A 14785-nucleotide genomic window follows, 5' to 3' on the forward strand; every position below is an offset into this window, starting at 1 on the left:
AGGGGAGATGCAGCTTCCAGCTGGCCTTTCCTCTCTTCCAGAATCCGGAGATCTCCGAGCAGCTTCTGTACATGCTCAGCAAATCGGTGACGCTGGAGGAGCTGGTGCTGGAAAACGGTGGGCTTAAATTGTAAGGAAGGGGAATGTTTGTTTGGCCGTGTCTAATCCGCACACCTCCCAGGTGAGGGTCGCTGTCCCATGGAGTGATGCCTAGAGCAAAAAAACAAGACTTTTCTCTGCAGCCTGAGCTCAGAGGCTCCTGTTGTAGCAGCTACAGCCCTAAGCTGCAGGGGTCCCAGGTTCGAGTCCACGTGCTCCGTCTCTTTGATCTGCTTTAGTTTTAGAAAAGAGAAGGCACATGACAGCGGCTCTTACGTAGCTAAAAGAGGGTTACAAGGAGGAGGGAGGGAAATTGTTCTCCTTGGCCTCAGAGGACAGCACAAGGCGCAATGGGCTTAAACTGCAGCCAGGGAGGTTGAGGTTGGACATCAGGTCAGGGTGGTTAAACACTGGAATAAATTGTCTGGGGAGGTTGTGGAATCTCCATCTCTGGAGATATGTAAGAGCAGGTTGGACAGACAGCTGGCAGCTGATGAAGCAGGTCTTTGCCCATGAAAGCTTCTGCTCCAAAACATGTGTTCGTCTGTAAGGTGCCCCAGGACTTCATGTTGTTTTTTCATATACAGACTAACACGGAGACCCCCCTGTCAGGGATGGTCTAGACAGTGCCTGGTCCTGGCATGAGGGCGGGGGACTGGACCTGATGACCTCTCGAGGTCCCTTCCAGTGCTGATTCTGTGCTTCTGGCCAGCCCTCTTCCCCAGCTGTTCTGTACCTCGCCTGTCATCCGCTGAATTATTGCCACTGAATTCTTGTCTGCCTTCTACATTATCAGCTGCAGCTAAACCACCTGACAGCTGCCCTTGGCTTGTGGTCACCTTCTCAGGGGATGAATTTAAATGCCCAAAACCTGGGAAAGGGAGGAAAAAAAAAATCTCCTAATAGCATGACAATAATTTGCACTGGAGGCCCAGCTCACACAGCTAGACAACCCTTCTGGCTGGGCATTTCAGAGGCACCCAGCTCCCACCAGAAATCCCCAGCAGCGGAGATTTACTGGCGTGCACCCTCTTTTGAAAAGCTATGGACGAGCTGTAGGTCACGTCCGCTCAGCAGTATGGCCAGGGGGCTCTGGGTTTCTGGCCTCACGTTGGGAGGAGCTGGCAGGTGGGCTGTGGAGGTGGAGGTCTTTCCTGCTGTGAAGCGTTTCCGTTTGCAGCCCTGGTCTGGCAGGAACGTACTGGTGTCTAGCTGTGGTTCTGAGAGCAGAGGCCCTCGTTCTGCCTTGCCCGGCCTTCCCTGAAGTTCACCAGTCCCCCAGGGGCAGGGCAGGGGAGTCCTAGAGTGCTAGGGCTGGACGGACCTCGGTAGGCCATCAAGTCCAGCCCCCTGCCCAGAGCAGGACCAACCCCAACTGAATCCCTCTAAGGATGGAGAATCCGCCACCTTCCTCGGGAAGTTCAGACAGCTGGAGGTTTTCCACTGGTTCCAACCAGCAGGGCAGAACGTTGCCACCCCTTGGAGGCGTGGGGCCGGGCATGGCTGTGGCCGAGCCATGGCGGGGTGGCTGCAGTGCTGGCAGAGCATACCAGCTGCCACCTTGGCTGCAGGATGGTGCATCATGAGCTCGGCGCTCTGGGGACCTATAAGCGTAAGGCATGCAGCCCCCATGTCCTCCCGGCTCTGCTGGCCTGGCGCTGCTGCAGAGGCAGGCTGCCACCCAGTGCTATAGGCTGCGAGGGGCACCGGGCCCTGTGGCTCGGGGGCGGAGGGAGGGCGCGCTCCGGAAGGCTGCTGGGTGACCAAGTGAGATCCCTTGCCTTGCAGTGACTTTGCCCAGCGGATGGCCCAGGCACTTAGTGGACACCCAGAGTCGGCTCTGAGCGCCATCAGCCTGGCCGGCAACCAGCTGGAGGACAGAGGTAGCCCATGATCCCATCCCACGAGTGTCCCGGCAGCTCCGCGGGGTTCCTGTCCTGCCCCATCCCTTCCGGACTCTCTGGCTCCTGTCCCAGGTCTGCCCCGAGGCCGGGGGGGAGCTGGCTGGGTCTGAGCCACGCCCTGTCCCTGTCTGCCCCAGCCTCCCAGCGCAAGTGGCTGTGCCAGCCTCAGGTGGGGTGTGCAGGTAGCGTTTGACCTCCACTGAGTTTCCCCGAGGTGGGGCTGTGGGCAGGTGGGAGGGCTGGGGCCTGGGCGGGCCGCCCCACCGAAACGCAGAAATCCACACGACTGGCTGGAAACCAAGATTCCTTTCCGGGCCGGCTCGAAGCTGCAGGGTCCTCACGAGGCAGCTAGTGTGGTGGGTCCCCGCCTCTTCCCTAGCGTGGCCCCCCAGTCGCCCCCAAACGGTTCACAGACCCCCAGCGCGATGGTCGCCTCATGAAGCAGAAAAGGGAACCCCCCAGGGGTTTTTGCACAGCGATTAAAAAGAGGATTGATTGGAAGAGATGAAGTTCAAAACCATTAATGGGGTGTGACTTGGCAATATGTTTAGAACTTATTTTCTAGGATCGTTTTTATTTACCTGTATGTTTTTATACAGACCCCCCCTGCAATTCCCTCGCAGACCCCCAGCAGCCCACAGACCCCCCTGCAATTCCCTCACAGACCCCCAGGGGCCCGCAGACCCCCCTGCAATTCCCCTGTGGACCCCTGGAGCCCTCTGACCCCCAGGTTGGGAACCACTGAACCTAGTGCATCTTGGTCTAAGCCACCTCCGCCCTCCCCTGCTGGCGGCTCGCTCAGTTGTGTTTCAGGGCCTGCCGCCAGCCTGTCCCTTGGCCCCGTGGCAGGGGCGGGCTGCACCCCGCCAGGCAGGGCATTGCTGGGCGTGGCCCCTGGCCAGGGCCTCGTACCTGGTGGTGCCGCAGCAGGCAAAGCCCTGGGGAGCTGCCAGCCCTGAGCGGAGCGGTGGGTGGGGGAGAAGCCAGGCGCACCTTCCCAGCTGGGGCAGAAAAGTTGGCAGCCCCCACCAGTTCTTTGCCTGCGACGTCGCACCGCCTGGGCCTGGTGGTCTGGTGTGCGCGGGCGCTGCAGGGCAGGCGGGGGTGTAGCCGGAGCAGGAACCGGAAGGTGGCCCCAGCTCGGCCGGCGCCTCGGGAGGACGCCCCCTCACCCGGAGGAGGAGGGGTGCCGTGAACAGGCGCAGGACGAAATGACTAGATGCCCCTGCCCCGGAACACCCCCCACAGGAGCTGTGTAAGGGGGAGGTCCCAGGCAGCTGTGCCCCTTCCCTCAGCTGGCATCGGTTCTCTCAGCCAGAGGTGGGAAAGTTCCCCCTAAGTTACTTGAGTAAAAATACAGCTGCTGGCGGGGGAGGGGGGCGGTATACTTAAGTACAAGGCGCCAGCACACACACCCCTGCCCCGGAAAACTACTTGAGTAGAAGTACTTGCCTGCCTGTCCCATCTGGCTTGTACTCAAGTAGCCAGAAGGGACAGCAGCTGCGCTGCTACTCGAGTCACTTTTGGGGTCCTTTTCCCACCGCTGGTCTCGGCCCCGGGTGTGCGGTCGCCTGCCTCCGTGCTCAGCCCGCCTGCTCTCTCCTCAGGCGTCGCAGCCTTCAGCCAGCACTTCGAGCAGCGCGCCAGGGGCCTGCGCAGCCTGAACTTCGCCCGGACCTCGCTGGCCGCCAAAGGTCTCTGTGGGGTGGGGGGCGCGAAACTCCTTGCTGCCTTGGGGACCCTCTGCAGGAGCCAGGGGGCTCCAGGCTAGCCCAGGTACACGGGAGTGGTGGGGCTGCCCTACCTTGCCTCAGCCCCCAAGTTTAGCCTTCCCTGGGGGTCTGAGCTGGCTCTGCCCCCTGGCTGGGCACTCCCGGGGCGTGTGCAGGGGGCACCTCCTCTGAGCCAGGCAGCCCCAGGGCTCTGCTGGCCGCTCGGTGCTGCACTGGGTGGCTGGTTCTCCGAGTCCCAGGCTCTTACCCACCCCGGGAGGGCAGTAGGAGAGGTCCCTTCTCGCCGGCCGGCTCGCCGCAGTCTGAGCCCAGCGGAGCTCGGGGGCGGCCGGGTTTCTGGCCTCTGCTGTGCTTCCCTTCTCCCCGCGCTCACTGTCTCCTCCCTCCCTTGGGCAGGAGCCAGCGCTCTGTGCCAGTCCCTTGCAGCTAACGGACTCTTCAGCGCTTCCCTCCAGCACCTGGACCTCTCGGGGAACCCCGGCCTCCTGGCCACGGACGACGCCAGCGTACGTAGCACTCGTGCCGCGCAGGCGGGAAGGTCCGAGCTGTGGCTAACACCCCGGCAGCGTGTGCAGCGAGCGGGGCCATCCCCGACTCTGTGCGGGGCCGTCCATGCGGAGACGGCTGCCGCTCGGGCACGCCTGCTGGGGCAGGCCCAGCTGGAGCTTTGCCTGCGTGGGTGGCTGCGCTGGGTCCCTGAACTCACAGCCCGAAAGCCGCCCTCGGACAGTGGCGCAGACTCCAGCATCTGGCGCGTTCTGGAAGTTGGCTGGCGGAAGGGTCAGGCCTGGTGTCGGGGTCTGGTTGGGTTTTTTGGGTGGCTCCCTGGGGGTCTCTGGCTTTTGTAAGCCAGAAGCTGAGGGGTGGGTCACTGGCCCCCGTGATGGCCCTTGGACACACAGACTGACTCTCAGGGCCGGAGGTCGCAGGTTGGAGTCCCCCTGTGGTGGTTACGCTTTCTGGATGCCTCGCCAAGACCCCACGTACCCTGTGTCCCGCCCCAGGGCTGCGATGGGAACATGGACGCCTGGTGTCTCCCTGACCCGCAGCTGAGTGCGCCCAAGGAGGCGCCCATGAGAAGGGGCGTTCGGGCTCCCTGCAGACGGGCCTCCTGGGCTGACCACTAACCGGTGATACCTCAGGACAGAGTCTGTCTGCCCGGGGGCCGGTCTCGTCCTGAGCCCTGAGAGGGTTGTCCCGCATCCGGCACCAGGAGCAAGAAGTCAGCCTCTGGCGGAGCCCTAAAATGCTCCTCTTCTCTCCCCCAGAGCTTGCACCGCTTCCTCAGCCGCCCCAACGCGGTGTCGCACCTGAACCTGGCTGGCACGGACTGCGCTTTGGACACGGTAGGCCGCAAACGGCTGCGCGCGGCTCCGGCCGGCTCCTGAGACCTTCCTCCCGGCGATCTGCAGCCCCTGTCTCTGGGCTGTTTCTGCCTCCCAGGGCTGGCCCTTCCCTTCCCCGCATCTCTGGGCAGAGGCGGGGGAGCACTGGGGGCCTGGCTGAGCCCCCCACAGGGCAGATTGTTGCGGTGCCCTGCAAGGCTTGTGCGTTATTGGTGCAGAGGGACAGCCTGGAGCAGGGGCCGGGTTGGGCGTAAATCTCGACTCCGCCATCCAGGGTCAGAGCGGCCTTGGCACCGAGTGCTCGATCTATGGCCCGGCCTTAAACGACCTCCGCTCGCAGGGCTGTGGGATCGCTCCCTCTTCCCAGTCCTTGTTTCCCTCACCGGCCCTGCCGCGTGCAGGCCTGGCTCTCTCCCACGGGTGCCCGGGAGCTGCGCGTGCGGGTCTGCTCGGCCGGGCGGGGGCCAGGAGTAGCCGGGGTGCTCGTTTACAAGCCAGCTGTGGCTTTGTCCAAGCGCCAGCCCTGCCTGCTCCTCTGGGCTCGCCGGCTGCAGCCCCCACCCCGCTGGCTGACCCGCACAGCTCAGGGCACACTCTCCACCCCACTGCCCCCGGCTGCGTTGCGCTCGGTGGGCGCTGCAGGTGCCAGCTGCTCCGGAAACCAGATGGTTAATCGCCGTTCTGTGGGAACCGAGTCCGGCTCCCTCTCCTGGGCCGGCCCGGCCCGGGGCAGTCTAAAAGCAGCCAGTGTGTGGCCCACTCCCACAGGGAGCTCTGCCCCTTGACCAGGCTGGGCCACTCAGTTTCTTTTTGTAGCGGTGCCCTGGGTCCTAGCACCAAGGGGCTCGTCTGCCTCAGGCAAGGCAGCCGGCAGAGGGCCAGTGACCCAGGAAGGTTGGCCGGGTGAGGAGACCACGAGCTTGGGACATGAGCAGCCTGGCTCCTTTCTCTCCCTCACCACAGCCATCGCCTGGGCACAGCGGGCAGCAGTCTGGCCCTGTCTTGCCGGTGCTCTGATGCCAGGGTGAGGCGGGGCATAAACTGCTTGGCGGGGGGAATAGAGACCACACACAGTCAGGCCTAGCGGTTGTTATATGGCCCCTTGGCGGTGTCTAGCACTGACCGGTGCCCCAGGGTGCGACAGCAAGGCCTGTGCCCGGCAGCACATGGCTCAGCTCTGCCCAGGGTGCCGGAGTATTTTGGCCAGCAGAGTGTGAGCCCCAACAGCCTTAGCGGGAGCAGGGGCTGGATGGGGAAGGAGGGAGAAATGGCCCACAGGGGAGAGGGAGCCAGTGGCCCTTTCCTGGTAGCCTTGCAAAGGAAGCAGGTGGGAGGGCAGCCCCGACGTGGTCCCAGCAGCATGCGGGGAGGTTAAGCCATCCCATGGGGGGTGGCTCCCAAAACGCTGCCCGGCTCTGCTGAGCAAGGGGCTGTGCCAGCACGGGAAGGCGGGGCCGTGGGTCACGGAGTGATGCCGGGTGGGCAGCCCAGCCCGTTGGTCTGACACGCTTCCCATGTCCTTTTGAAGCTGTTCGGAGCCTTGGCCCTGGGATGCTGCACTCACCTGGCCCATCTGGACCTCTCCAAAAACGTGTACTCCCACAGGTAAGCGGCAGGGCCCTGCTGCCTCCCCAGTCCCATCCGGCCCCGGGGATTTCGTCCGTCCGCCATACGCCATCGCCTCTCCTTCTGGACGGAGTCTCAGCCGCAGCCCAGCGCAGCGCTGGTGACCTCTGGGCCCACAGCCCAAGCTGTTCACGTGTCCCGTCCAGTCCGCCGCGGCCAGGGTTAGTAACGCACTTGGAACCAGCAGCAGTGAATAAACCTCAGCCCTCCATCCGGGTGTGCAGGGCAGTGTGCCAGCTGGGAAGCTGGAATCGCGTGGCGACGGGTGCGGTAACGTGCCCGACGTCAGCTGAGCTGGGCCCTTTTCACGCTCAGTTTAACCAGTGTGCAGCTCCTCACCGCGGCGTAGCAGAGCCGGGGAGGGCTTGGCCCTGAAATCACCTGGCAGGGCTTCCCCCAGACGGGCACTTCTTGCGGGGAGAGTCCTTCGCAAACAGCTGCGGGGAGGCATGGGAGAGTAGCGTGCGGGAGGGACATGCAGCATCAATATTATTTTCCACGACCCTGGAGAGCTACTGTTGCATTTCTACACGGATTAGTTTGACTTTTAACCCCCACCAGCGCCAGCGACTGCTGGCCCCTTCTGCCGTCGGCAAGCAGCTGTTCTTATCTTAGCCACCATATTAGTGTCTGAGGCATGGGCGAGAGCCTGCTAGTCCCAGCGTGGCTGTGGGTGTTGAGGCAGGTTCATTCTTGCCCTGAGTTTGCCAACGAGAATGCTTCTCTGCTGAGAATACCAATGTCAGCGGTGACTTGATTACTCATGGGTGGGGAGGTGGCTCCAGAAAGCGAGCTCCCTTCCCTCCCCGCCAGCCTGTTGGAGCCGGGATGCGGCCGTTAAACCGTGTCCCAGCTGGGACTGGCTCCCTTCTTGCCACAGCAGGGAAGGGAGCTCCCCATCACCCCTTTCAGGCGCCTCCCAGCACGAATGCTCTCTTGCAGGGTCAGGATTTCCCCTTACACTGGCTCTGCAAAGAGCCTCTGCCCGGGGGAAAATGACCCACCCGGCGTCAGCTGGGACTCAGGCAGCCTGGTGCAGGTCGGGATTTCCTCTCTCCTGTATGGCTCTGCAAAGAGCCACCAGGGGAAATTGACAAAGCCTCATGGTTCCCTGGGGCAGCTCTCCCGGCATGCTGGCCGAAAAGGACTGGTCCAGACTAGGTACCTCCCTGCAGCGGAAGCTACCCCCCTTTAGGCTAGAAATAAGGTACGTGCTTCACGAGCAGGTGCGGTAGCTCACATTGGGAGCAATTGACCAAGAACCTGATGGAGTCCCTTGTAAAGGATGACCGGAGGCTGTTCTGAGCACGCCCTCCCGCTCCCGCTCTGCCAGCCGACCCCTCCTCTGTTTCGCTTTCAGAAAGATGCGCGACGTCCCTCCGGCGATCAACTGCTTCTTCAACCAGGCGGCTGCCCTGCAGCACGTTGGCCTGGCAGGCACCAAGCTGCCCCCTGAGGCCGTGAGGTAAGGGGCCCAGTTTCCAACCGGCGCAGGGACAGAACTGCCAGGGCATGGCCAGATTTACACGGGTGACCCATCTCTGACCTGCTCCTCTCTTATGACAATGGTCTGCGCTGGGGCCCGCAGCTGGAGATGCAGATAGCAAGGGCCTCTGGATCAAGCCTCCTGGCTGGTGAAGCTGCGCGTGTCCGGGTGGGTCTTACCTGTGGCTGCAGCTAGGGGAGCCTGAGAGGGTGAAGCCCCTGGGGTTTGCAGGGTCTGAGCGGCCTGGCCAGGAACCAACTGGCTGAAGCTGCGGCCTCAGAGGGTCTTGGCCCCTCTGTGCTGTTATTGATCCCAGGTCAGGACATCCAGCACTGCCCATGCTTCAGCTTCCCTGCATGTTGTCCTGCCGCTGGCCGAATCCCCGGCATGCGCCTGGGTAATATTTAGGGGGTTTTCTGGGCCAAGCAGAGAGAATTAGTCGGGGGCAAATTGCTTCAAACCAGGCTGCTTGCAGCCGAGGCTGGAATTTCCTTCTCAATCAGGCGAACGGAGCCAGCCCCAAGAGTTCCTCTGCCAGCCCCACTGGCCAGCCGGGAGCTACGCAAGCAACCCCCCGGACTCTCCAGCTGCTTCCAATGTCCAAACCAGCCACCTCCTTCTCAGGGGAGAGGTTCTGAAAACCGATCTCACCACGTCCACACAGCTTCTTCCAGCCCCCACACGCCCGGGTCAACGTGTCCATAGATGTTACCCCAAACAGCACGCTGGGCCCGTCCTTTAGCCTCTAAAACCTAAAGGGTTATTAGGAAAGAATAGGGTGAGGGGGAGAAATTGCTGAAGTGGTGCGTTACATACATCAGCTACAGCTACTGATGCCGCACACAGCCGATGGTGCAAGCTGCTGTCTTGAATGTCTCTGAAAATACATCCCCCGAGGCGCAGGTCCCGGCTCTGTGCAGGCTTAGTCCATGAGGACTGAACAAAAAATGGTCACCACCGGGGACATCTCAACAAAGTTGCCTTTTGGAGGAAAAAGCCCTGTCTTCTTCCTGTAAGCAAAGGAGTAAAAGGGAGGGAGCCGTGTTGGTCTGTATCCTAACCAAACAAGCCAGCGCTCCTGGAGCACATCAAAGACTAACAAAATACTGTATTAGGTGATGAGCTTTCGTGGGGCAGACCCGCTTCTCCAGATACGGAGCTCATGCTGCGCTGGAAACGGCACCAGGGTTTTATAGCACAGAGATCCAAAAAAAATTGAAATAAAAACGGAATGCGTTTTTTTTTTTTTTTAAATTGTCCGTTTTTATTTCAATTTTTTTTGGATCTCTGTGCTATAAAATCCTGGTGCCGTTTCCAGCGCAGTGCGAGCTCCAGAAATGGGTCTGCTGCATCAAAGCTCATCACTTAATAAAGTACTTTGTTAGTCTTCAAAGTGTTACCGGACTGCTGGTGTGTTTGGTTAGGCAAAGGACCTGATCAGGTCTCCTGAGGGGGCACTCTTCCATTGGCCACAGGGTTAGACAACACGGCTCAGTCAATGTGGATTTGAAGTCTGAAACTCTGTTCCTTTGTTCGGCCCGGGTCTCCGGACTGGGGAGGTGATCACACCTTCCCTTGTGAACCCTTATCTCTAAAACATTTCTAATGCAGGGGTAGCGCAAAGATGGCACAAATACACGAGGAGCATAAACTGATTGAGTGACTCGCCTGGTTTTATTAGACACCTCCCTTGGCATGAGGTTTGGTGGAAACTTGAGACAGTGATTACAGAAATAGGTTTGCCTGTTTAGTTTATGTCAGGGGCTCCTTCCCCACTCCACACGCGGAGTGCAGAAAGCGGGGCCCCGCGGGGGCTCAAAAACACCTTGTCTGTGCACAGGCTCAGCCTTAGAACTTCCCAGGGTCACAGATTCCCTGGCTCTGGCGGGGTAGTTCGCCGCCACCACCGAGTGGGAAAAGACCCCCTAGCCTAGGAAGAGACGCTTGGGACGTCTTCCTGTGGGGTACCCCAAGCTCTTAACTCCCCTCAGAAGAGGGCTTAGACACTGTAACTCAGTAGCTGACCTTTCAGCCTAAGGCAGGCATATGCACACACCCTACTCGGGGCGCGGAAATCAGACCACTGGCCAACAAAAAGGAGCGATGCATTCACCAAACACGGGAACAGGAAATCCTGGGCTGCACGTGGGGAAAGAGGTTTCTCTGGGATTTAGCTTACAAGTTACAGGGAAAAACATCAAGTCAAACAGCAGCACATAAGCAAATACAGAGCAGAGAGTCCAACCAATTTTAAAAGAACCGTAACCTGATCGTGTCTAACTTGACGTTTCCCTGGTGCTTGCGCCTCTATGGCTGATTTTCCGATGGTCAGGAGAGTTCTGATTTTCTCATTCCAGTTTCCTGGGAGACATTTCCCTCTCTGTCTTTCTCTCTGGGGTCCACAGAGGCCAGACCCCCGAAATCTGCAATTGTTCTCAGTTTAAACAAAAGTACTTCACTCCCATTGGCTCCACCTGGATTTAGGTTACTCAGGAAGATTAACCTTTTCCCTGCACTCATTCAGGATAGTTTAAAAATCCAGTAACACCACACGCTGCCCCCAAGGGGAGCACGAGCTGAAGGGATGCCCCCCGCCCCCCGGGGGGAGGTGTGGCAGCGTAGCCAGCTCCCTCTGCCTGCGGAACGAGCACCCTGTGTCCCAGCCTCTGGCAGCACCCATTCCCGTCTGCTTCCTTGCAGGGCCATGCTGCAGGGGTTGGCGTGTAATTCCCACATCGGGGACCTGCACCTGGACCTCAGCGCCTGTGAGGTGAGGCGGCGGCAGAGGCCTGTGACTTGCTGGTAAAACTGTGTTACGGCTAAGCCCAGCGCTGATCTGCCGGCACAGACCAATTCTGGCAGCCGGGTGGGGAGCGGTGCTTCCCTGTCAGATCACCAAGGCTGGGCAAAGTAGAGCGACTTCGTGGGGTTGCACGGCCTCCCCCCAAGTGGACTTTTGGCCTCTTATCAGCAGTGGCGCACCAGGGCTGTGAGCGTGGTACCCCTGTAAGCCCAGTGCCTTGTCCAGCACAAACCCCTCTGGTTCTCCTGTTGTGCCTGGGACGGTCCCCAGGGCTGTGCCAGCTTCCTGCTGCAGCCGAGCCCTGCCCAGTGCTGGCACCAGGCTGGGGACCAGCCAGGGGCTCTGTTCACCGATGAGCCCCTCCAATCCAGAGCCTGCCGACCCCGAGCCTGGCCTTCCCCACGGGGGGGGTCTCTTCCCTGTGGGTTCCCTAGCAGCTCACCCCCTGAGGCTGAGGAGCGAGGGGATCCTGGTGTGGTCACGGGAGGGGGCGCCACATCAGGGTTAATGTCTCAGCTGTGCAGCAGCCACCTTGGGACCTCCCACAGGGTCACGCCTTACAAAGCACCTAGGTGGGTTAGGAGCCCCAAGCCCCCTTGAAAGTCCTGGGGGTTTAGGCACCTAAGTGGCTTTTGGAAACATTACCAGCTCCTCCAAGGCGGGTGAGTGCCTGACTCCGCTGGATCTCATGGGCCTCAGTTTCCTCACCCACCTTTGGGGACTGATTCGTACCCTGCAGCTGCAAAATGCTAAGGGTCTTTATTTACATCTGCCTTCACGTCCTGTGCCCGTGCTGCACTGGCAGCGGCGGTGGCTTTGGGTCTAGCCCAGGTCTGGACAGGATTCACCAGGGTGAGCTCCTGCTGGACCACCAGAGGTGTTATTTATCTGAGTGTCGGCAGATGCAGCCACTTGCAACTCCCATTGGCCGTGGTTCGCTCTTCCCGGCCAATGGGAGCTGTGGGAGAAAAAGGGCAGGCTGGGCCACTGTTTCCCATAGCTCCCGTTGGCCATGGTTAGATCTTCCTGGCCAATGGGAGCTCTGGGAAAAGGGGTGGGCTGGGCCGCTGCTTCTGACAGCTCCCATTGGCCATGGTTAGCTCTTCCTAGCCAATGGGAGCTGTGGGGAGAAAGGGCGGGCCAGGCCACTGCTTCCCACAGCTCCCGTTGGCCAAGAATGGTGAGCTGTGGTCGACAGGAGCTGCAGGCAGCTATATCTGCAGATGGTCAGGTAAAGGAAGCACTGGGAGGCCCACCCCCGGCTAACCCTGGTGAACTGTGGCCAACCCTCTCGTCTAGCCTGAGTCTGGGGCACGGTGTGTGCACAATCCGCTGGCCGCGGGCAGGGAGGTGTCGGGTTCCAATGTCACGTTTTGCTTTGCGAGGACCGCGGAGGTCCCCGTTGAGCCCCGCTGCTGTTTCGTTTCCCCAGTTGCAGTCGGCAGGGGCCCAGGTGATCCAGGATCTGATATTTGACGCCAACGCCATCAGCTATTTGGATTTATCTGACAACGGTAGGTGCCCCGTCAGTTCAGCTTGCGGGGGAACTTGATCCCAGGGTTCCTCTCCAGTGAGAGGCAGTGTGCTGCTGTTCCATAGAAGCTGAGAGAAGTCCCTGCCCCGCCATGACAATGATTGAGCTTGAGGTCCCACTGGCTGCTGCAGAAATCACTGTTTAAATGCTGAGGCTAGTGTAATACACGGAGGGTTTCCCAGACAGAGCCGAGAGAACCAAACCTGGGCCAATTGCTTAGAACTGGGCCGCTTGCAGGCCAGACGAGTTTCCGCCTCTCTGAGGCACCGGACCAGTCACACAGAACACCTCTGCCACCTCCCTGGCCAGCCAGAGGCCCCACAAGCAGATCCCACTGGTTCTCTAGGTTCCCTTGTGCTACATCCAGTCCCCCTCCACACACAGATGAGAGGTTACGAAAACCAATTTCACCAAATCCACAAAGGTCTTTCCTGTCTCCAGAGGGACCAGCCTCATTCCCAGGTCAATATATACCTGGATCTAACCCGTCACAGCACACGGGGTCAGTCCTTTAGCATTTAAAATCTAAAGATGTATTAATAAAAGAGAGAACAGGGTGAGAGAGAAATTAAGGCAATCAAATTACATCCATCCTTCCATTATAAATGTCTTGATGCAGGCTGCAGCAGGTGGAATAGGCGGCTGTTTCAATAATCTCTGGAAACACATGCTTTGTTGGGATAGATGAGCGATCCTGCCAGGCTCAGCTCATAGCAGAGATGTTCCTGCCTCCTGGAGACTAAATGGTGACTGCCAGGGTCCCTTTTATAGCCCTGCCCGTGGAGGGGAAAGCCCTGCCTGTGGCCGTGTCTGCAATGGAGAACCATATGACTAATCACCTGTCCGTTCGTCCTTGGGGCCTCCTGCCGTTGGCTGCGTGGTCAGACGTCACAGCCCAGTTAAATTCCCGAGCCGCGGCTCAGAACTTGCTCTGCTTTCCCTGGCTAGGAGCCCTTTCCCTGTAGGTGTCCCTGTGTCCTTTTAAACGTAGTATTTCTCAAACAGCAAGAAGTCCTGTGGCACCTTGTAGACTAACAGATATTTTGGAGCATCAGCTTTCGTGGGCAAAGACCCGCTTCATCAGATGCAAGCCCACAGCCAACCTTATAATTCCACGTATAGAAATGACACAGCCGTATAAGCAGCACAAACAGATTCAGCGTATCACCGGCTTTCACTAGACACCTCATTCAGCACAAGATTTTGGTGCAAACCTGGAACTGCAGTTGCAGTAAGGTTCCCATGCTCGTTTTAAAATCCAGTAACATTGCAGCGTGTTTTGGCCAGGGTGGCCAGCAGGCTCTCTGAGTCCTGCGCCCTTCCGTGCCGGTTCAGAGGCATGCTTCCGCAGTTCCAGGGCCTATGTCTTTTGTCACTCCAAGACTCTGTTACTTTTGTTTGCTTCTCTTCTGTCCCAATGGCACACGCCAGTAACAGGCACAAGGAGCAGCAAGCAGCCGGCTGGTTGGCTGGTGGAAGGATATTATATTATATTATGTTATAAATATGACATTTTTAAAAAGTCGAATCAAAAGCAAAGGTTTCCATCCACCCCTCCCTCCAGACACGTTTTGAGCTTTTGAAAATTTCTCGGTGTGGCAGATTTCTAAATTCTCTGGGTTAGTTCCTGTTCGGAGCGAAAACCGTTTTGACCTGGCAGACTCTCTGGTGCTTCCTGCAATGCTCTGGGGGTGTCATATGTCTGGGGCTGCACTGACGTGCAGCAGCTTAGAGACAAACCTTTCTGTGCTCCTGAGGCTGTTGGGCAGAGGCGTTTTCCACCTGTGTCTGGTGAGAGGTGGGTGAAGACACAGATGTGTGAAAGTGACCAGCCTGTTCAGCTGGCCTGGAGGCAGCCTGCTAGGCAGAAACCAACCCTCAGGAGCGATTCCAGCGCAGCCCAGAGCAGATCACCCACACCCAGCAGCGTGTTTGTGTTTCTTCTGGTGGTGCACATCCCTCAGTGCGCACAATAAAATTTATTCTGCACATGGGCATGGAAAAATTAGCAGAAACCCTGGTGGCTGCCACTGAAATATCTATCTCTGCTCCTCCCCCTTTGTGCCAAGCTCCCTTGGGGCGTTGGCACTCACTCCGCCCCATACGCTGGTCAGAGATGGTCATTGCTACTTTTGTGTGTCATAGGCTTTGATGCTGACATGGTCACGTTGGTGTTGGCCATTGGCCGAAGCAAATCCATTAGGCACGTTTCTTTGGGAAAGAACTTCAACATCAAATCTAAGTAAGTGTCACC

The 14785-nt window shown here is 59.1% G+C and overlaps 1 protein-coding gene across 1 annotated transcript in view; it reads left to right on the forward strand.

Moving 5' to 3' along the window:
• CARMIL2 (capping protein regulator and myosin 1 linker 2) overlaps positions 1-14785 on the forward strand; it is a 72845-nt gene that overhangs the window by 15301 nt on the left and 42759 nt on the right. The window contains exons 10-19 of the mRNA XM_075009116.1: positions 42-130; positions 1888-1982; positions 3611-3697; positions 4133-4242; positions 5005-5082; positions 6611-6687; positions 8069-8173; positions 10895-10964; positions 12430-12511; positions 14677-14773. Of these exons, the coding sequence (XP_074865217.1) occupies positions 42-130; positions 1888-1982; positions 3611-3697; positions 4133-4242; positions 5005-5082; positions 6611-6687; positions 8069-8173; positions 10895-10964; positions 12430-12511; positions 14677-14773 (890 nt within the window). The remainder of the gene's footprint in view (positions 1-41; positions 131-1887; positions 1983-3610; positions 3698-4132; positions 4243-5004; positions 5083-6610; positions 6688-8068; positions 8174-10894; positions 10965-12429; positions 12512-14676; positions 14774-14785) is intronic.

This window comes from Carettochelys insculpta, chromosome 14, assembly GCF_033958435.1.
Source record: "Carettochelys insculpta isolate YL-2023 chromosome 14, ASM3395843v1, whole genome shotgun sequence".
Lineage (NCBI taxonomy): Eukaryota > Metazoa > Chordata > Testudines > Carettochelyidae > Carettochelys > Carettochelys insculpta.